Source organism: Macaca fascicularis, chromosome 20, assembly GCF_037993035.2.
Source record: "Macaca fascicularis isolate 582-1 chromosome 20, T2T-MFA8v1.1".
Taxonomy (NCBI): Eukaryota; Metazoa; Chordata; class Mammalia; order Primates; family Cercopithecidae; genus Macaca; species Macaca fascicularis.
The window spans coordinates 23834499-23856612 of NC_088394.1; the positions used below are offsets into that span (position 1 = coordinate 23834499).

General features: G+C 38.1%; 1 protein-coding gene across 50 annotated transcripts in view; it reads left to right on the forward strand.

The window, feature by feature from the left end:
- Positions 1-22114, forward strand: part of TNRC6A (trinucleotide repeat containing adaptor 6A) — a 214554-nt gene that overhangs the window by 138180 nt on the left and 54260 nt on the right. For 34 of the 50 annotated variants that reach the window (XM_015442279.4, XM_015442277.4, XM_045381779.2 and 31 more), the window contains one exon: positions 3818-3839. The exons of 14 other annotated variants lie outside the window; for them this stretch is intronic. In XM_015442279.4, the coding sequence (XP_015297765.2) occupies positions 3818-3839 (22 nt within the window). Of the gene's footprint in view, positions 1-3817; positions 3840-15739; positions 15834-22114 lie in introns of all 50 variants that reach the window. 2 more of the 50 variants (XM_074028186.1, XM_005591479.5) reach the window with 1 other exon arrangement.

A 22114-nucleotide genomic window follows, 5' to 3' on the forward strand; every position in this document is an offset into this window, starting at 1 on the left:
TAGAAAGCATATAATGGTTGAGGGCCAAGGGGAACCAACAATACAAGTTGGGATCTTTTGGTGTTGAGAATGTTTCAACATCCATGGACTTTTTGCTGTTACTGTGTTAAGAGCTGAAGGGATTTTTATAGGTGTTATTGACTTAAATATACTAAATTCAAGTTTAAATGAGACCTAGGTTTTAGAGAGCTTCCAGCTTTATTGCCATTTTTGAGGATCATATTCAGCAGCTTCATTAGTAAATTTTCTCAGTAACCTTGGTGGTAACATGACCAGGCCTGAGTTGTGCTCTCATCAAGGGCAGTTAGGTGTTCTCTTACAGTCTTGCCCCTTGTTGCACCTTACACTTCTCTTTTCCTCTTTTTTAAAACCCATTTTAGTCAACAGATCTGGATTCTAGACTGAGTGGTGATTGCTAAGTCATAGGAAAGCTCTCTGAGCACTAGGTATCTCATTTAAAATCAGTGAATTGAACTGGATTAATTATTTATTCTTAATATCAGGTTATAATACTTGGCACTGTTAAGACATTGTAGATGATTAGAAAAGAAGAAAAACAAGACCTGGACGCGGGATGAATGTAGAGTCAGCTTGTTTCCAACAGTGAGAGCCGGTACAAAGCACCGGCAGGTAGGGCTGAAGATAGCAACCACCAGCGCCACAGCAGCAGCTGATGTCTGCTGGATGCTTTCTATACGTCAGGCTTTGTCCTAAGTGCTTTTATATGAGTTAAATCCCTTTAACCTTACAACTCTGAGGCGGGTGTTTTTGCCACAGTTCTATAGATGAGGAAACTGAGCTTTAGAGAAGTTAACACACTTGACCATGGTCACACAGTGTAAGTGGCAGAGCCAGGTAGGCGGTCAGGCTTTAGATCCTGAGGTCTTAACCACTGAAGTGTGCTTCAGGACCATGTTGTTGGGACAAGCAGTGCCTGACAGGCAAAGCAAGTGGAGTGTTGTGCTCTGCCACTGCACTGCTCTCTTCAGTAATGAAGGAGGCAGTTGTGATCATTGCTTGTGGAACCATGGCTCAGATTTTTTTTTTAAAAGAATAATATATTAAATATGGAAATCATTTTGCTTCTAGATTGGCCAGAATCTTTTAATTATCTGTGTGAGAGGATTTACAGTGATACTTCACATTTGAAGTGGTATTGTATAGTTTTTCAAAAAAAACTTTCACATTTTATTATTTGACCCTCCTAATAACCCTGAAAGGTAAGCAGGACAATTATTTTGTCCATTTGAGAGATTAGGAAACTGAGACCCAGAGGGTTTAAATGATCAGATCATTTCAAAGTGAAAACAACCAGTCAAGATTAATTTTAATATATTTTATGTAATCTAATATAGCTAAAAAGTTACTATTTTGACATGTAGTCAGTGTAAAATATTATTAATAAGGCATTTTTTTTCTTTTAAAAATACCGAATATTAGAAATTTGGTGTGTAATTTGCTCATCTCAGTTCAGACTGGCCACATTTCAGTCAGTGGTCGGTAGCCACATGTGGCTAGTGGCTATTGTTTTGGATAGTGCAGACAATTACTCTTAAAATGACTGACCCCACCTCGAAAATTCTTTTTAATAATTTGAGTAACGTACTAGGTCTCTAGACCAGCCCGCAAAAACCTGTTCTAAAGAAGTAGAACTCTTAGTTCTGTTTCTTCCTATTCTCTGAAGAGCTCTTGGTTTCTGTAATATTACTTTCATTCCTTCCGTACATTAAATCCGATTCTTAGGGGCAGACACACCTTAGGTGTCTCCATGGGGCCATTCTCTGTAGATGACAGAATACTGAATTGACCATTGTTTTGAAGCAACTTTTTCCAAAGAAGTTTTGTAGCATATATCCTTTATGTTGTAAGGCCTAAAAGAGCAACACTGTATACTTTGTTTTTTTTTTTTTTGAGACGGAGTCTCGCTCTGTCGCCCAGGCTGGAGTACAGTGGCCGGATCTCAGCTCACTGCAAGCTCCGCCTCCCAGGTTCACGCCATTCTCCTGCCTCAGCCTCCCGAGTAGCTGGGACTACAGGCGCCCGCCACCTCGCCCGGCTAATTTTTTTGTATTTTTTAGTAGAGACGGAGTTTCACTGTGCTAGCCAGGATGGTCTCGATCTCCTGACCTCGTGATCCGCCCGTCTCGGCCTCCCAAAGTGCTGGGATTACAGGCGTGAGCCACCGCGCCCAGCCCACTGTATACTTTGTTTTGTTTTGTTTTTTTGGTAGAGACGGGGTTTCGCCATATTGGCCAAGCTGGTCTCAAACTCCTGGCCTCAAGCATCTGCCTGTCTTCTGCCTCCCAAAGTGCTGGGATTACAGGCGCGAGTTGCACCTGGCCTACTTAGGGTTTTCATGTGGTTATTGTTTCTATGTTCTGAATTTTTTTTTTAAAGCCTTTCAACATGTAAAAGAAATTTTCTGCTAATTCTTTGGCTTCAGAAGATTATGCATCTTATTGTTTGACAGACATTTCTGATACCTAAAAGTGTTCATATACTAATTTCTGTCTAATAAGACTTGTTTTTCTACTCTCAGATTTTAAAAATGATTTTTCCAGAAACAAATAAAGTGTTGTTAGCTAGTTGACTGGTTGTTTGGCATTGTCTTTCCATCAAAAAAAAATTTTTTTTAATTTAAATTTTGATCCATAGAGTAAAAGATGAGCCTCCATTATTTTGTATTTCACTAGTGCTCTAAAACTTAGCAAAGCGCTTAGGTGGTGGATCAAGACTCCCTGGCTTTCTGGGGAAAGATTAATGTTTGGTGTGGCTTCAATATTAGGGTAATTACTATAGCTTTTACCATATATACCTATAATAGTATAATTTAAAATGGTGTCTTTGATAACAGTAATTTCATATAACTAAGCAAAATGAATTATGCCACATGGCACCTAAGAAAAGCTTTATCGCCATTTAGAAACAACTCCTGGTTATTCAGTTACATAGTCATTTCTCACCTGCCTTCCTCTTCTTGTATCTGTTATTTTCAGGATTCCCATAATATTGATTTTGATCAACAGGTTGATTTTTTTGCTTGGGCTTTTCTGTCTGGTTCTTTTTGAGGCCCTTGGGAGTTTGAGCTAGTCACCTCGAGGCAACCCTGCTGTCCTTAAGCCCCTCTCCTCAGTTTTGGTGTCAGAAAATGAAGAGCAGACATTGGAAGGCAGTGAAAGCAGAGTTCACGTCAGTTCAGCTTCTGATCACAGTAATTTTAACGGATTGTCAGATGTGTCAGAAGTGATAAATTAGTTTGAAATTTTTTTCCACTCAGAAATACATAGGTACTTAAAGGTTGACTAAGTTTAATTGCAATAGCAGCCTAACCTCCAGGAGTTAATTTTATTACTAATTTGGCTAAAGTGATTACATACAGCTTTTCTTACAGAAAACTTAATTCATCTTTTTATCACTTGCAACAATTTTTGAAGCCATTTAAACATACAAAATATATTAAATCCATTAAATGTAAAGGTGACAGTTTGTATAAAAATCATTTTTAAAGGACATGAGAAAAGTGTACCTCCCATTTAAAAAATTATATACTGTCATACAGTGATGTCTTCTATGCTTAGTGTCACAAAAAGTAGGTTTTTAAAATTAATAAACACAGTATCAGGGATAATGGGGCACATCTGTGGGAAAAGCATGCTTTCCTTGCATATCTTTTCCTGTGCAGTTCATCTGTTTGAGAAATTCCTCATTTAATAAAGGTATATATGTCTTATAGTAATATATGAACATTTTGTCATAACAGTCCATTTCTTTCAGTTTCATATTTACATTGTTTTTTGTTTGTTTGTTTTTATTTTAGGCCACTGAACAAAAAATCAAAGGTACGTTGTTTAAAGCTATTTTTTATCCCTTTTTTCATTAAAGCAAGGTTGTTTATATGCATTTTTATTCATTTCAAGGATGGGAGAGAGAAGAGCATGAAAGAAATGGGTGGGCTCAGACTTCTTCAGTGACATACCTTGGGGTCGTCCTTTGGGGTTTCATGGTTATTGTGGTGTATGTCACCACATTTACAGTGCACTGCCTCAGAGCTGCCTTAAAGCTGTCTCATAGGATAAGAGTAAGCACTGCTTCCTAATGTACTCCCTTGTTTTGACTCTTGGGGCACAGGCATCTTTCCTTCAGTCTTCCTTCTAAAAGTCTTCTTGTGTGGGGTAACCTCTAGGACCCCACTCTATCCTTGGGAGTTCTGCCTCCTTTATATCTTGTTCTCTGAAGAATGTCCCCCATTCCTCCTTATAGGCAGCTAGTGACATCCATCTCTGTATTATCACTTAGAATAGTAGATTGCAAACCTTATACATTGTGTCAGGTTGAACAGCACCCATTAGACCCCAAGCAAAAGACACTGGAGTGATAAGGAAACAGGAGACTACTTCCTCGCAGGAAACAGGAGAGTAATTCCTCTCAGATCCTGAATCAGGAGTTCTTCACCCTCCCAGGAGTTGACTACTTGGTAATGAAAGGTGTAAAGCTCTCAGATGCTGAACTTGTTGGGCCTTAAGATTCTGAATTTTTATTTTAAGCTCTATCAAAAGTATAATCTTACCCCTCAAAAAAAAAGATGAATGAAGGAATGAAATGGTTCAAAGAGGAATGAAATGGTTCAAGCATGATTCAAGCAAAGAGATAAGAAATAACATGATGTGGCTTACAGTAGTGGTATTCCATAACATGATGTGGTACGCGGTCGTGGTATTCCTAGAGTGTTAAATACTCAGTGATAAGTGGGCAGGGTTGAGGCTGAAAAGATAGGTAGGGCCAGGTAAAAGTGGGTTAATTTATTTGCTGTTTGTACCAACAAGCTTGGACTTTTTATGTGACAGGCAGTTAGGAGGCATTCAAGACTTAAGCAGAGTGACATGGTGCTTTGTTTCACTTTGTTTTCCATTTTTTAAAGCTATCAACTACTGTACATGGAAAGTATTGGTTAGAAGACAGGTAGGAATTTGAAAGGTAGAGCTAAGAGAAGAAAGGCATTGTGAGCAGAGGAGGCAGGTAGACAGCATGGGGAATACAACATGCATCTTTTGTCTCTAGAGTTGGGGAGGAAGCGACCGAATATAGGCTTGGAGATAGAGGGAGCCACAGGGCTTCATGCTGGTTAAGCCAGCAGAGGTGTTTGGGTTTGGAATGTCATGGTCATAAGCTGTGCTTTAGAAACTTAACTTTGCCAGTAGTGCCTAGAGTCACCAATAGAAGCGAGATTAGAGAGGGTCATGAGGGTTTGAACTGAGGTCTTGGCAGAAGAGGTAGAAGGTGGGTGACAGATGTGTGAGGTATAATTGACAGGACTGACAACTGATGAGATCAGAAGAGGAATTGAAGGTGCTGCTGTGGCTTTGAACTTGGAATGTCTAAGACAGTTACAAGGATGTGTAATGGAGGGAGCAACATTGCCAAATTAGTAGGAATGTTACCAAATTAATTTTCCTAAAACTCTATTTTCCCCACCCCTCTCCCCCACATAGCAATGGTAAGTTGTCCCTAGTTATACTTGCTTCAAGACCAAACTCCTTTGCTTAGCTTTCAAGGCCCTCATTAATCTAACCTCCCTTGACCTAACCAGCCTGTTTCTCATCACTCTTTACTTTTTAGAGCATTCTTACCTCTTTCATGTTCATTCTTGTTTCTTTTTTATCCAGTTTCTCAGCCAAAGATGTCTTTATCAGGCCTTTCAGGTTTCCTAAACCTCTCAGAGTTCATCCTCGAATGGGTCTCTCCAACTACCGTAGATATCTCCCTTTCCAGTTTCTTAGGCTGTTATAATCTCAAATTTGGGCACTTGGTTATATTCTTAGATTTTTGACTGATCCATGGATATTTGTTTCTTCAACATCTTTGAGTACCTAGTGTTTATATCATTTCTAAATGTAAGTAATTTTTTTCTAGCCTTACATAAAATATGAACATTTTTAGTCTTCTTGGTTTTGTTTTAGATTTTTCCACAACTCTTGAGAATGATAGGCTGAGTATATGAAAGTCACTTCAGAATACATTTTGTTGTTTTGCCAGTGATTTCACTCACATCATCCTTCTTTTCACGGTGTCTCTCTTCATAATTGTTCACATTTTTTCTGATTCATGGAAATGTGTTGTTTTATTTCTGTGCTATGTATTTGTCTAGGTAGTATTTATAGTTTGGGGTTCACACAGTGGTTAGAGATTACAAACTGGAGACTTGAGGGGCAAATGTGGCCCACTTGGTGGTGGTGGTGTTTACTAAACTTTGTATTTTGAAATAATTTTAGATTTACAGAAATGTTGGAAAGATAGTACAGAGACTTCTCATACACACTTCATTCAGCTTCCTCCATTATTAACATCTTACATTAGCATGGTACATTTGTCAAAACTGAAAAACCAACAATGATACTAACCTCACCAGTTTTTCCATTAATGACTTTCCATTCTAGGATCCGATGCATAATGCTACCTTGCATTTAGTTGTCAGGTCTCCCCAGTCTCTGGTTTCTGCACTGTTTTTATTATAATCCTGTACATTTTAAAATGACTGCCAACATTTAAAAATCAGAAGAGTCTGCCTATTCCAGAATTGCTGCTTCTCTTGCAGTTCGTACTGTCAATATGATTTTTTCTCTTTCTGTATTGTAGAGTCTGTGTAAAGACCAGGTTTAGCCACATGTGGCTGTCAAGTACTTGAAATGGGGCTAATGTGACTGAGGAACTAAATTTTTAATCTTACAGGGCAACATAGCTCTGAAGTGTAATGGGCAACATAATGACATTCTTGAAAGTTTTATTCTTGTGACTTCAACTTTGAAAAACTGTGAAGAACATAAATATTTGAATATTCAAAAAATCTTTTAAAATATGTATCTTACGAGTATGTCCTTGAAACACCAGGAGAGTGAAGTGCTAAAAAACTTCTGGTGAGGTATAGGGATGGATGGATACATTTTAAGATGCCTTGTGGTATATATAATGTAAAGGCAAGGAAAGAGCTAATGTCCCTCTTCAGAGTGTCCTTGGGAACTTGGTTGAGAATAAGAAAATTTTTTTAAAAGTTTTTCAACTCTGACATTGACTTTTTCTTTTTTAAGGAGACAAGGTCTCGCTCTGGAGTGTAGTGCACAGTCATAGCTCACTGCGGCCCTGAACTTCTGGGCTCAAGCAGTCCTCCTGCCTCCTGAGTAGCTGGGACTACAGGAGCAGGCTATTTTTTTTTTTTTTCTTTTTTTAAATGTGATGATGCTGTGTTACCCAGGCTGGTCTCAAACTCCTGGACTCACATGATCTTCCTGCCTCAGGCTCCTGAGTACTTGGGACTATAGGCATGAGCCACCGCAGCTGGCTGACATTGGCTTTCTTGGGAAGCATGTTGATTATACATTCCTTTCAAAAGAGTAAGTAAGCACTGTTGATTTTTGACAGCTAATTTTCTTTCTCTCTCCTCTCTTTTTCCTCTGTCTCTTCCCCTCCCTGTCTCCTTCATATCAGTGTCAGTGCTTTTTTTGAGTGATTTCATGAGCAAGGTATCTTCCAAAGAATAACAAACCCCTGAGCTCCTAAGGGAGTTGTGGGAAGCCCGGGGAGATCCTGGTGGGAAACAGCAATGGAGAAAAAAGGATTAAGATTTTATTTTTTGGGTGATAAAATAGCGAAGTTTAGTTTATTACTGCCGTTCTGTTTCTGGGTTAATTAAAAACTCATGAAATTGAATCAACATTTACGCATTTTTTTTTCCTGCCACAGTTGGCACAGTTATTTTTATCAGTTCTAGCCTTAATACTTGTTTTTCTGTCAAACACAGTGTTATTACATCTGGATGATAAAAATAAATCAGCTGCATGTCAAATCATATTGTAGACATTAGAGAGCTGACTTAGAGCCCTTTCTATGTGCCAGGCACTGTGCTTTATTTCATTTAATCAAGGAAAATATTCTAAATATTTAACCACTAATAATGAATGGGTATCAGCAATTCAGAACAAGGTCCTAAAAGCTTCTTAATGTGCTAAGAGTTACTTTAGTTACTGAATTTTGGGAATCTGTGGGATCCAGGGCAGGGTCCATGGCAGCAGGTTGGGTACTCTGGGACTCATGTAGTCTATATTTAAAAATTGATGTGGGAGTAGGCCTTCAGTGTATACTAGCACAAGGTAAGTTTACGTTTAATCCTCTCAGCAGCCCTTTGAAAGTAGATATTAGCACCACTTACAGGTGAAATTGAGGCTAGGAAAAGTTAACTAACTTGCCCAGGTTATGCAGCTAACAAGTGCCTGAGCCAGAATTCGACTATGAACTTGACTGGGCTCTGCCGCTTCTGTTTCTTTAAAAACAGCCCCTACAGTTACATGGAAGACAAGATGTGAAGGACACACCATTGCTCATGCTACAACAATAGTCACTGAGGGAACTAAAACAACTCATCTTTTAAAAGGAATCCAGAAAGATCTTGGAACAGATTTTGTAGTATTTCTCTATTGATTAAGCATATAGATTTTTTTTTAAAAAAATTGTAGCACCAGTATAATTTTGTGAATTACGGGGAATTTGACAGCTTTGTGATGGGTGAGGCATTGGCTCTTAAATTGTTTGTTACATCTTTGGTTGTTGATGAAAATGAACAAGAGTTTTGAGAGCCAAGCAAGCAGCTGATTCTGAAACCTCCTGCATGCTTTGATCTCTATGCAGTAAACACTGATCCTTCTGTGGAGCAAAACCAGAGTACTAAATTATGTTTGAAGTGTTTTTTTGCTACAACTGTAAGGGAGATGTAATGACAGTTTTGCTAAAAAAGAACCCTTCATTTCATCATTCTTCAAAGGGTGGAGGACCCTTTCTGAAGGACTTGGACAACAGTGAAATCCCTTTCCAGTATGCCTCTTGGCCAATACATTGTTAAAGTCATAGCACACAGTTTAGCTTCTGGAATGTGACTGAGATGCTAAGTTTGTGTTGATGGAAGAAGTGTTCAGTTTGTCCGCTTCTCATTAATAAACAGAGCACCTCTTTACTTTTTCTTTCAGTCATCACTGCCAGTATCATCCATGTTTCACTATCTCATGAGGTCATCTTGAGAAACAAAGGAAACAAAAAATACTTATGTAATAATCCATTATTCTAAACTCAGGTTTCATAAAGTGACATTGTTTCCTTCATTCATAATTCATGAAATACTTAACTGTTTGCCAACCCTGTTTTATGCAATGTTATGGTCACTGGTAATAAGCATGAACAAAACAACCCCCAAGTTCCTGTTCCCACTGCACTTCCATTCTCATCTTTATTTTAGTAAAGGTAAATATATGATTAAAGGCCTTTATCATTTACCTGTGATCTGAACTTATCACACCATTTTCTCCATAAGATCTTATTATATATATTTAAGGTGTGCAACATAATGTTTTTGTATGCATATGCATGTGAAATGAATACTACAGTCAAGCAAATTAATATACTCATTACCTCACAGTTACCCTGTTTTTTTGGTAGAAGTGCCTAAAATCTACTGTCAGCGAATTTCCAATATACAATACAATATTATTAACTATACATCAGATACCTAGACTTACCCACATAACTGCAACTTTGTACCCTTTGACCTATATCTACCCTCCCTAACCACTATTCTGCTCTCTCTTTCTGTGTATTTGACTTTTTTTTTTTTTTTTTTAAGATTCCACTTGTAAGTGAGATCTTGGCAGTATTTTTATTTCTGTGTCTGGCTTACATCACTCAGCATAATGTCTTCCAGGTTCATCCATGTTGTGGCAAATGGCAGGCTCTCCTGTTTAAAGGCTGAATAATATTCCTTTGTGTATATTTGCCACAATTTCTTCTTTTCTTTTCTTTTTTTTTTTTTTTTGAGACAGAGTGTTGCTCTGTCGCCCAGGCTAGAGTGCAGTGGCATGATCTTCGCTCACTGCAACCTCCACTTCCCAGGTTCAAATGATTCTTGTGCCTCAACCTCCTGGGTAGCTGGGATTACAGGCATGTACCACCACACCTAATTTTTGTATTTTTAGTAGAGACACAGTTTCACCATGTTGGCCAGGCTGGTCTTGAACTCCTGACCTCAAATGATCCACCCACCTCAGCCTCCCAAAGTGCTGGGATTACAGACTTGAGCCACTGCGCCTGGCCCACAATTTCTTTATTCATCTTTATTCATCCATAGGTTGTTTCCGTATCTTGGCCATTGTGAATAATACTGGCATGAACATGGGAGTACAGATATTTCTACATGGTGCTGATTTCATTTTCTTTGGGTATATAGCAATCCCCCCGTATCCATAGAGAATCCGTTCAAGACTCCAGTGGATACTTGAAACCTCAGATAGTACTGAACCTCATATATACTATTAATAATATGCTTTTTCCTATATAACATGCCTATGATAAAGTTTAATTTATAAATTAGGTATATTAAGAGATTAACAACAACTAATAATAAAATAATAAAACAGAACAATTATAATGATATATTGTAATAGTTATCAGATTTTGGTCCCTCTCTCGAAAATACCTTATTGTACTGTTCGCACCTATTTTTGAACTGTGGCTGACCATGGGGTAAGTAAGACTTTGGAAAGTGAAATCTTGGAAAAGGAGGGGGGACTACTGTATACCTAGAAGAGGAATTGTTGAGTCATATGGTAGTTTGAGTTTTAATTTTTTGTGGGAATCCATAAGACTTTAAGTTTCCCAATTATAAGGCCTTCTATTATAATGAATTTCAGGAACTTTGATGGCTTCATAGGGGTTACTGTACTGCCTAGATTCTCAGAGGAGAAAACTGAGGCTCAAGTAGTTTGTCACTTCAAGCACATAACCTGATGATACACAGAGAAGATGATACTTGTGAGGCCATTAGGGTAAATAGAAGAGGCCACTCACAGCTGAAGATGGCAATCCCAGAGAGTCGAGTCTAGTCACCCATTTCCCCATAGCCTGTTTCCATCACACAGGTTGGGTGGTTCTGCTTTTAGATTTGGGGCTTAGTTCACTGTTTTTCTCCACAGTCTACGTAGTAGAAATGATTTTTGTGGTGTTGGGTGGTATTAAGTAATAATACCAGGATTCTAAATGTGCTACAGTAGTTTTTTATGAGATATTTAGAAGGCACATGTACATTAACCTCTTTAAAATAGAAGCATAGGTTCATACCAATTAAGAATTTACTAATGGCAGGTGTTTTTCTTCCTGTGGAAGATGTCTTTAAGCTATGTAACAAATAAGATTTGTAGCTCTGCACTAGCAGGATGAAAAAAAATGGCCTTCCACTTTCATGGGAAATAGTTCATAAAATGATTATTTTTAGGTAGATCATGTAACAAAGTCACCATTTTTTATTTCCTACTATTGTGAAAGGAAAATGATTTCCATAGATTTATACATGTAAGTCTAGACTTAGGTACTCAGGGAGGCTATGAAGATTGCCCTTTTGGCTTTAGGCAAGGATTATTTCTAACAAATGTAGATTTGTTGCTTTTAAATACTAATAAACTATTAAATTTGGTAGAAAAGAAAGATTTTATACCTTCACATGTCTGATGAGACTGATCTGCAGGACAAAGGAAACAGGAAGTAGATATGAAAAAAAATTAGTTTAATGGCTGTGAAATAATTTTTAAAGTGGTTAATCTGTAGTTAGCCCTTTATTTTTAAAGAGTTTGTTTTTGCCCTTATAATTAAGATGAAAATAATATATACTAGAAGGAACACTTGTTTGGGGGTCAGATTGGGTTTTAAATTTCACCTCTGCCATTTACTAGACGTTTGAGCATGAATAGCTTTCTGAACTGTATTTGCCTCGTCTGTAAAATGGGAATATTTCAAATTTATGGAATCATGATGAAAATTAAGAGATAATAGATACATTGCCTGGCATCTAGCTGATACTTGGTAAATTTTAATATCCACCACTGTGGTTTTGCAATATCCTAGCAACCTTTCAGCCGCTTGAAATGACATGCTAGCAGTTTCTCCAGTTAATTCAGGGTTCCTCCACACCCAGAAGTGATTTGCTTTTTCTTCCCATTAAAGTAGAACCCAGCCCAACAAAGGTGAATCACAGTGCAGTGCAAGGAATATGTCTTAAAACATGAGGATGGGATCTATCAGCTTCATAAATTTGGCAGGCCAAAATTGGTGTGTTTTCTTTGACGTGTATGTATTTGTTTACCATGCATAATCACTTTTACTTTTTTCTTTTTTTTTTTGAGATGTAGTCTCACTCTGTCACCCAGGCTGGAGTGCAATGGCGCGACCTCAACTCACTGCAACTTTCACTTCCCAGGTTCAAGTGATTCTCTTGCCTCAGTCTCCTGAGTAGCTGGGATTACAGGTGCCTGCCACCATGCCCAGCTAATTTTTGTACTTTTAGTAGAGACGGGATTTCAGTATGTTGACCAGGCTGGTCTCGAACTCCTGACCTCAAGTGATCCAACTGCCTCGGCCTCCCAAAGTGCTGGGATTACAGGTGTGAGCCACCGTGCCTGGCCACGCTTTTTTCTTTTTATGAATTGCCCATCCTTATTATTTGCCTGTTTAGTTCTTGGGCCTAGAGTTTTCGTTAACAATTTACGTGAGCTCTTTCTATAATAAGTTCATTAGCATTTCATCAGATGTATTTGATGCAAATATTTCCCACATTATGGACCATATGGTATATATGAAGTCATTCTGAGGATGAGGTACGAGGCAAGAATATCTAAATTTTGCCTAATCCCAGGCACCCTATCAGGAATACATACACTGAAGATGCAAATACATGTTCAGAAGGAGGAAAGCACAATTAAATCACATTTATACTGTTAGCTTAAACTTCAGTCCTAAACGCTAGTGTGTTGAATGCTTCTCTGCATTAGGTTTAGTATCCTTAAACTAAAACATATCTTTCGTTAGATTAGGGAAAGTCGAGGTGAGGAGGGTTGGGAAGGAACAGAATGGATCCCTTTAATTTGTTCTAAAGGGCAAGTATTTTCCAGTTTCCCTTTTAAATTGGAATATACACACTTGAAAAAATACCCATCAGTGTTTTCTCTATTTTATCAAACGTATTTTTTATTTTTAGAGTTCTTGACTAATTTCTACACTGAGAAAACATGCCATTTTTCCAGATTTAGAAAATAGTTTGCCCATGTTTTGTAAAAGCTTTTAAAATCTGTAGCATTTTATAGTATTTTTGTTTTGTTTTGTTTTGAGATGGAGTCTCGCTCTTTTGCCCAGGCTGGAGTGCAGTGGCGTGATCTCGGCTCACTGCAAGCTCCGCCTCCTGGGTTCATGCCATTCTCCTGCCTCAGCCTTCCGAGTAGCTGGGACTACAGACGCCCACCACTGTGCCTGGCTAATTTTTTTTTGTATTTTTAGTAGAGATGGGGTTTCACCGTGTTAGCCAGGATGGTCTTGATCTCCTGACCTCGTGATCCACCCTCCTGGGCCTCCCAAAGTGCTGGGATTACAGGTGTGAGCCACCGCGCCTGGCCAGTATTGTTTAATTTAGCTGAACTTTATTTTTATACTGTATATTTGGGACGTTTTTCCTAATTTAAAAAATCAACTAACCATTCTGTATTTCTTAACTAATTAATATCTTCAGTGATTTAATGACAGTTCCTTTATTATATAACTTTAGAGAATTAAAAAGTGGGAACTAACTTCTACTTGAATGTTCAGGTATTATGTTTATGTTTTTTCTTATTTTTAAATTTTGAGTCACAAATGGAAGCTGAAGCTCTAGAGGTTGCTACAGTGTCTTCCAGAACCGTTTTCCAGACTTACTCAGACATGAGAACCCCATGTGATACTTGTTTTTAAATATATGGATTCTGATTAGTAAGTGTAAGACTAAAGAATCCTTTGCTTCTGAACAGTTCAAATAAGCAAATTTGAAGAGGGCCATTCTGTACTTTTATGTTATGGAGGAGAGATTAATAGGCAGTCTGAATTTTTTTCTTTTAAAAGGTGTGCCTGGGCCAGGCATGGTGGCTCACGCCTGTAATCCCAGCACTTTGGGAGGCCCAGGCGGGCAGATCACAAGGTCAGGAGATTGAGACCATCCTGGCTAACACGGTGAAACCCCATCTCTACTAAAAATACAAAAAAAAAAATATTCAGCCATGGTGGTGGGCACCTGTAGTCCCAGCTACTCAGGAGGCTGAAGCAGGAGAATGGCATGAACCAGGAGGCAGAGCTTGCAGTGAGCCAAGATTGTGGCACTGTATTCCAGCCCGGGCAACAGAGCAAGACTCCGTCCGTCCCAAAAAAAAAAAAAAGAAAAAGAAAAAGGTGTACCTGAACCTGGGAAAGAAACCTTTGATCATCACAGTTTTCTGAATTACATATTTAGGCAAGACTCAATGGCTCCGTAAACCAAAGATTTTGAAAATAGCACATTGTGAATATTGTGGGTATCCTCCATCTCAGAAAGAAGATTCTCTGCTTTACAACAGACATAACTTGCTCATTTTGTTGAAGAGCAGAATTTTTGTAGTTGGGCCATTTCATCTGGAATTTCATTAGTGAAAAGGCTCTGGGAAATATGTTATTCAATGATCTTGACCTGGAGGAGTATATCAAGACAAATCAGCTGAGTTTCTCTTTGTGTTGGTAATTTAAGGTGGTTAGTATTTGGGTAGAAGATAGAGTCCCGCTGGCCGCAGTGACTCACGCCTGTGATCCCAACACTTTGGGAGGCAGAGGTGGGTGGATCCCTTGAGGTCAGGAGTTGGAGACCAGCCTGGCCAACATGGTGAAACCCCATCTCTACTAAAAATAAAAAAAATTAGCTGGGCTTGGTGGCTCGCAGCTGTAGTCCTAGCTACTCAGGAGGTCTGAGGCTCGAGAATCGCTTGAACCCAGGAGGCAGAGACTGCAGCGAGCCGATAACGCGCCATTCCACTCCAGTCTGGGTGACTCAACAGGACTCCGTCTCAAAAAAAAAAAAAAAAGATGATGATAGAGTCCCTTGAGGAAGCAGAGCGAGGTGCTTCCCTGAGGCTCAGGAAAATATATACTTCCTGATTTTGTAGCATTTCTGAAGTGAATTAAAACTAAGTCATTTCAATTTAATATTTGTTTTAAATTTGGTATCTAATTTTTAACTGATTAAGATTATCTTGCTGTTTGGCATTTTTTTCTTAGGAACTTTTCAACAGAAATAATTAAGACTTGCTTGTGTAAAATATAAATACAGTTATATTTGATATCAGTTTTTAAACCTTAGTTTTTAGCCATTTAATTCAAATGACTTGCTAAGAATTGGCAAAAGTTAATGGATTGGCAAACATTTAGTATTTCCAGATCAGCTACTAGCACTTAAAGCTGCAGCCATGTACTGCAACAGAAATTCTAACACTACATCTTACATGTATCGTCTTAAAAACTAGACTTCCCCTCTGTGCCCCTCAGCGTTCCACAACCGACCGAAGTTAGTACTGGACAGGGGATGTATATTATACAGAGGAAGTATGTTATAAATCATTCAGTATGCTTATTAATGAGCAAGAAGATTTTTTATAGTAGTACAGTGTTTGGCCATGTTTTAAATAAGTTTGATTTATGAACTCATTTTTATTGAATAGAACTGCACTTTGCATTGTTCAGCTACTTCTCTGTCCCTTGCAATTCCTTAAAATATAATGAGATAGAATTCAAGTTATTGGGCCTCAAATACGGGTTGGAAGAAGCTGGCAAGCAGGACTTTCAGAGCAGTAAAATGACACTATGCTTTTCCTCCATTTTCTCCTGAAAGCTACAGAGTGGGAAAGCAACAGAAGTTGGAAACACCATTCTTTGGAATTTTCTTGATGTAGAGAATTTTCTAATCTACTTTGAAGTTTCATCAGGTTTGTGACTTTTGAAAATCTGTGTCCCAGTGTGATAATGCTGCTGCTGTTCAGGAAAGCTGGAAGAACTGATGGCACCCAAACTTGTTTGCTCTCCCTCTGAGGATTAGGCAGATTCTTTCATGTGAAAAATTATTGAAAGCTACCTTAGTATTTTAGTGGAACAGCTAGAATCATTGACTTCCGAGTTTAAGATTAAAGAGAATACAATTAGATATTAGAAATTAACAATAGAGAAGAAAAATATGTGATGTTGCCTGATAAACAGTTAAATTTTAAATGTCCTAGGTTATATATTAACTTCTATCTATAAGGCTTTTATTTTCTAGCTCCTAAGAATGTAAAATACTTGCCTGTAAGATTTTAAAGAATTCTTTTTAAAAAATCTGTAGATGACACTTTTAAAAATATTTGAACAGTTGGTACTTTAAGGATTTTTTAAGCATCAGGCATTCAGAGTTAACCTGACTGTTTGAGCGGTAGAAAGTTTGTCTTGTGGCCGGGCGCGGTGGCTCAAGCCTGTAATCCCAGCACTTTGGGAGGCCGAGATGGGCGGATCACGAGGTCAGGAGATCGAGACCTTCCTGGCTAACACAGTGAAACCCCGTCTCTACTAAAAATAATACAAAAAACTAGCCGGGCGAGGTGGCGGGCGCCTGTAGTCCCAGCTACTCGGGAGGCTGAGGCAGGAGAATGGCATGAACCCGGGAGGCGGAGCTTGCAGTGAGCCCAGAACGCGCCACTGCACTCCAGCCTGGGCGACAGAGCGAGACTCCGTCTCAAAAAAAAAAAAAAAAAAAAGTTTGTCTTGTGATTTTTAAAAACCCTCCTTGATTTGTTAGTGAATTGTTTGAGTACACCTTTGTCTTGGTGGTAATGCCTAATTTCATTTGAGAAGGTAAAAAAAAATTTTCTTAGCCGGGCGCGGTGGCTCAGGCCTGTAATCCCAGCACTTTGGGAGGCCGAGGTGGGCGGATCACAAGGTCAGGAGATCCAGACCATCCTGGCTAACACGGTGAAACCCCGTCTCTACTAAAAACACAAAAAATTAGCCGCGTGGTGGCAGGCACCTGTAGTCCCAGCTACTCGGGAGGCTGACACAGGAGAATGGCGTGAACCTGGGATGCGGAGCTGGCGGTGAGCTGAGATCGCCCCACTGCACTCCAGCCTGGGGCGACAGAGCGAGACTTCGTCTCAAAAAAAAATAAAATTCTTAATTACAGTGAAAGATACTTAGGAAAATCCTATGTTTTTGCTCTTATTTGAGAATAACATTTTCTAACCGAAGAGCTTTCGTTGGTACACTCCATCTTGTCTTCTAGGAGCTTAAGCTGATGGTTTTTTGTTTTCCTATATAACGACACATATAGAAATAGTAATTCTAGGTAAAGTTAAAGTTTGCCAAGAGAAGTATTAAAAAGCACTTTATATTTTGTAGGTATTCACTAAGTTGTATTTTCTAGAGGTCAACTTAGCACTCCAGTCTGTTAAAGTGACATCAAGTGTTAAAGCAGCATTTTGTGTACTGTATTTCTGCCAGTAGTTTAGAAGATTTACAATGTAGCCAATATGAAAACTATTACACAAAGTTAAATAGTAGACTTTGATGGATAGGAATAATGTAAGGGCTTCAGGTATTAAGGCATGGAAATTGATGTTTTGGGGATTGGTAGTATTCAAAGATGATTGTTGGCTGGTCCACATTTAAATTCTTTCTGTTAAACTTGTAGATAGTCAAAGTGAAGTTCATTAAATATTTCCTGAAATCAATGTATTAAGGTGACAAAGCATTTTAGACATTTAAAGAAGCATTAATTAAAATGGTATTACAAACTTAGAACTTGGTATATTTAGAACTTTGGTTATATTGTCTATTCTTAGGTTTTCATGTGAATATGAGACAATTGCTATCTATTTTTTTCAATTAAGAAGCTATTTTTTAAAAGTTGTAGACTTACAGAATGATACGTTTTTATATAAGAAATATCAAGAAAGCTTGTAGAACAGCAAAGCATAGCAAAAATTAATTTCTTTGTCTTATTGGTTGATTTCATTGTTTCACAAAGTGGGGGGGTCCTGATTTGGAACACAAACTTGGAAAATGTAGGGTGAATTCTTTGAATAGATTATTTTTCCATTCTTAAAAGTTAAACTTGTTCATTTTTGGACCAGTTAAAATTTTTTCCCATTTCTTTAAAACTGTGAAATAGATTGGTGGCGTCACAGTATGACCAAAAAAAAAAAAAACAAAAACCTAAAAATAGAACTCTTTACTAGATAAATATGTTTTATCCTAGCAAAATGAAATTCCTTTCCATTAAAATCTTTTTCTGATATTATGGACCAGTACAATCTCACGGCTAATTAGAGAACCTTCTCACATTAATGATCTCAATGGCTGGACCTGTCCTGCCCTCTCCATGCTGGCTGTAGGTGTTTTTTAGAGCAGAGATTTATTTAAAACTATTGATGCATTCAGCAGCATACTAACTAGTGACCATCATTGTTACTCTTTCTCTTGATCATTCTTTCTTTTGTTTACTGGTTCTTCATTATTCCACCTCTTGAATGTTGATATTCCACAGTGTTTAATCCTCAGTACTGTTCTATCTTACTTTGTATAGATCCAGTCACTTTGTGTATGCCTGACAATTCCTGGATTATTTATTCAACCAGCATTTGCTTTGCTTGGTTCAGGAAATGCTAGTGATAAAGTGAAGGAGAAATAAGAAACCAGCACTTACAGAGCACATTGACTGCATTGTAAGGGATATGTAAGAGTTTCATCAGAATAGAGGAGGGCAATCTGGTTGTCATAACATAACATGCTTCTAAGATATGCCCAATCTGGGGGTGGGGGAGATTAGTTGTTTCCTAGGCAAAATGGACAAAAATATTTGCAAGAAAGGTATCAAGGCATTTTGGGCAAAAGAATAGCATGAAAGAGCATGATACCTTTTGGGGAATTGCAGGTATTTGGTGTGGTAGAAGAGAATGCAATGAGTGTGGACATAGCAGGATATGAATCTGGAAAAAGGTAGAGAGGGGCCATACCAAGGAGTTTAGAAAGGAGTTCCGAAAGTGGTTTTATGGTACAGATAATTTGGGGCAGATAGATGATAGATCTGGGGAGACGTGAAAGTGGTTGGGGCAGGGGTCAAGACTTGAGCCAGGCTGGCAGTCCCATTAGGAGGTTTTTGTAAGAATAAATTGTTGAGGGCCTAAATCACAGGAGTGGCGTTGGAGACACAGGATGCATTTGAATTTTATCAAGGAGGTAATCTGTTGGGCCTGTTGACTGACTAGGTACACGGGGGTAGGGAAAAATTGAGGAAGAAATTCCTGCTTGAGTAACTGCATAGATAGTTAAGCCATTACCTAAAATGAACGGTTTCTCTCCCGTCACTGACAGTTATAACTTGTTCTTGCCTTTACTTCGCTCCTTCTGTCTGCTGCTTAAACCCATTCTTGAGGTTTTGTCATTTCTTCTCCTACAACTGTTTTCTCACCTGTATGTTGAATCTTAAATCCATATTTTTAATCCAAACTTTTTTGAACTCCAGAACCATAAATTCAGTTGCATCCCGTGTGTGCATATCCTGTAGCAGTGGTTCTCAAAGTTTACCTGAGGACAGGATCCCTAGGAGGCTCCTCGAAACTCTTTCATGAGATCTATGAGGTCAAATCAATTTTCATAATAACAGGAAGACTTTGTTTGTCTGTTTCACTTTTATTATGAGTATATAGTGGAGTTTTCCACAGGTGACACAGTATGGGATATCACAACAAATTGGATGCAGGTACATATGTGATAATCCACCTGCCTTCTGTTAAGCCAGATGTTAAAGAGACTTACAGAAATGTAAAACAGTGCCATGCTTCTCACTAATTTTGTTTTGGAAAATACAATAATTTAAAAAAAATGTATCTATGTTCATATGTAATAAATTTATTTTTAACTCACTTAAAATATTTGTTTAAACTTTTATTATGGTAAATATATATACAACACCCACAAACGAAACCTTTTGGAGTTCTCAGTGTTTCAGAGTATAAAGGACCTTGAGACCAAAACATTTGAGATGTGAGTCAGTGGAGGCAGTGTAGTTAAGTGCCTTGCCCATGGTCATATAACTAGTAAGTTGCAGAGCTGAGATTTGATTCCATCCAGTCTTTTGAACCTATACTTCTTGTCCTGGGACAGTTTAGGTAAGATTAATATTACATGTTTCTTGAGGATACACACCCATTCACACACACCCCCTGTTATTTGAGCCTGGTGCATTTTATGTTATGTTATGTTATGTTATGTTATGTTATGTTATGTTATGTTATGTTATGTTATTCATTCCTTCATTCAGGAGTTGGGGCCTTACCATGTTGCCCATGCCTGACTTGAACTTTTTGGCTCAAGCAATCCTCCTGCCTCAGGACTACAGGCGTGTGCTGCTGTGCCTGGCTTTTGTATTTTTGTATGCCTGGTGTGTTTTGGAGGGATAAATCTTGGGAGACCCTTTCAGAGTTTCTGCTGTTATACTGTAGGACCTTCTATTCTTCTGTGAGCCTATTTTGGTAAATTACATTTGATAAAGCAGAGTTTGGAAAACTACAGTCTGCAGGTGAAATCTGGCCCATTGCCTGGTTTTGCATATGCAGTGTTATGGAATATAGTCACATCCATTTGTTTGCGTTTACCTGTTGTCTGTGGCTGCTCTGGTGCTACAGTGGCAGAGTTGAGTGGTTGTCACAGACTCTGTGGTCTGCAAAGGCCAAAATATTTACTGTCTCATCTTTACAGAAAGAACTTGCCAACCCCTGTTGTACAACATAGTTCAATTTAGTTGGATTTTGTTTTACTGGGATAGATTGTACATAGTATTTTCTTGTCTTTTGATAATCTCCACATTTGAATTTGTGTCTTTTTCACTCCCGGTGCTATTTATATCTCTTGTTTTTATTCACGTTGTTTGGGATGACCAAAATTTAGCCTGACTTATTGGTAACAGTGTTATGTTGGTGTTCCATCTTTTACTGTGCTCTGCAGTAATTTAAATGCCATTAGGTTTAGAGATACATGTTTCTTTTTCTTTTTTCTTTTCTTGAAAGAGGGTCTTACTGTTGCAAGACTCTGGAGTCGGAGGTTGCAGTGAGCCAAGATCACACCATTGCACTGCAGCCTGGGCAACAAGTGCAAAACCCTGTCTTTAAGAAAAAAAAAAAAAAAAAAAAAAAAAAAAAACTATTAAAGGCTGGGTGCAGTGGCTCCCAGCACTTTGGGAGGCCGAGGCAGGAGGATCACCTGAGACCAGCCTGGCCAACATGGCAAAACCCCATCTCTACTAAAAATACAAAAATTAGCTGGGCGTGGTGGCACACACCTGTAATCCCAGCTACTCCTCAGGCTGAGGCATGAGAATCACTTGAACCAGGGAGGTGGAAGTTGCAGTAAGCCAAGATTGCGCCACAGCATTCCAGCCCGGGCAACAGAGCGAGACTCATGTCTCCAAAAATAAGTATACACTAGTGAAAAAGAAAAAAGTATGGTAGTATTAATCAGGGAAATTATCTGATCATGATAGACACTTTCATAAATTTCTCTTATTTCTTCTATGTAAACTAGTTAATCTATTTAGATTTCCTGCCTCTTGTATGGTCAATGTTAAATTACTCCCTCCTCCAGCTTTTCATATTTATAGACTTGAACATAAAGAAATATATTAATTTCAGAAGGTTATTTTTTTCCATTTTCATTTTTTAATAAAGTTAACTATTTTTCATAGCAGCATGCCTTGGATTTATTGATTTACTTTTAAAGTCATTGATCTCTCTTTTATGTTTACTAATTGTTTCTGTTTACTTTAGTGTGTGTGGGTGTTTTCCCCCTTCTTGAGTTGGATGCATTATGTTCTTGTTGGAAATAAGGCTGTGAATTTTTTTTTGAGCTCTGGTTTAGCTGGATCTCAAAATGTATTGTATGCAGTGTTTTCAGTATTATTTTCTTGGTAACCCTGTAGTTTCATGTTTATTCTTCATCTTGAAATGTACTTTTTTCTTTTTCTTTTCTGTTTTTAGCTGAAAAATTTGTGTTATGCAATTGAAATTTAAGGCAGATTTTTATTTGCTAGTTTTATGATTTTAGTGACATTACGTTGTAATCCAGAAATATCCACAGTATTATTTCTAGCCTTTGCAATTTATTGATGTTTTCTTTGCTGCTGTATGGCATGTATGTGCATGTTGACTTCTTATGATTGTTTCATGGGTATTTGTCAAAAAGATGT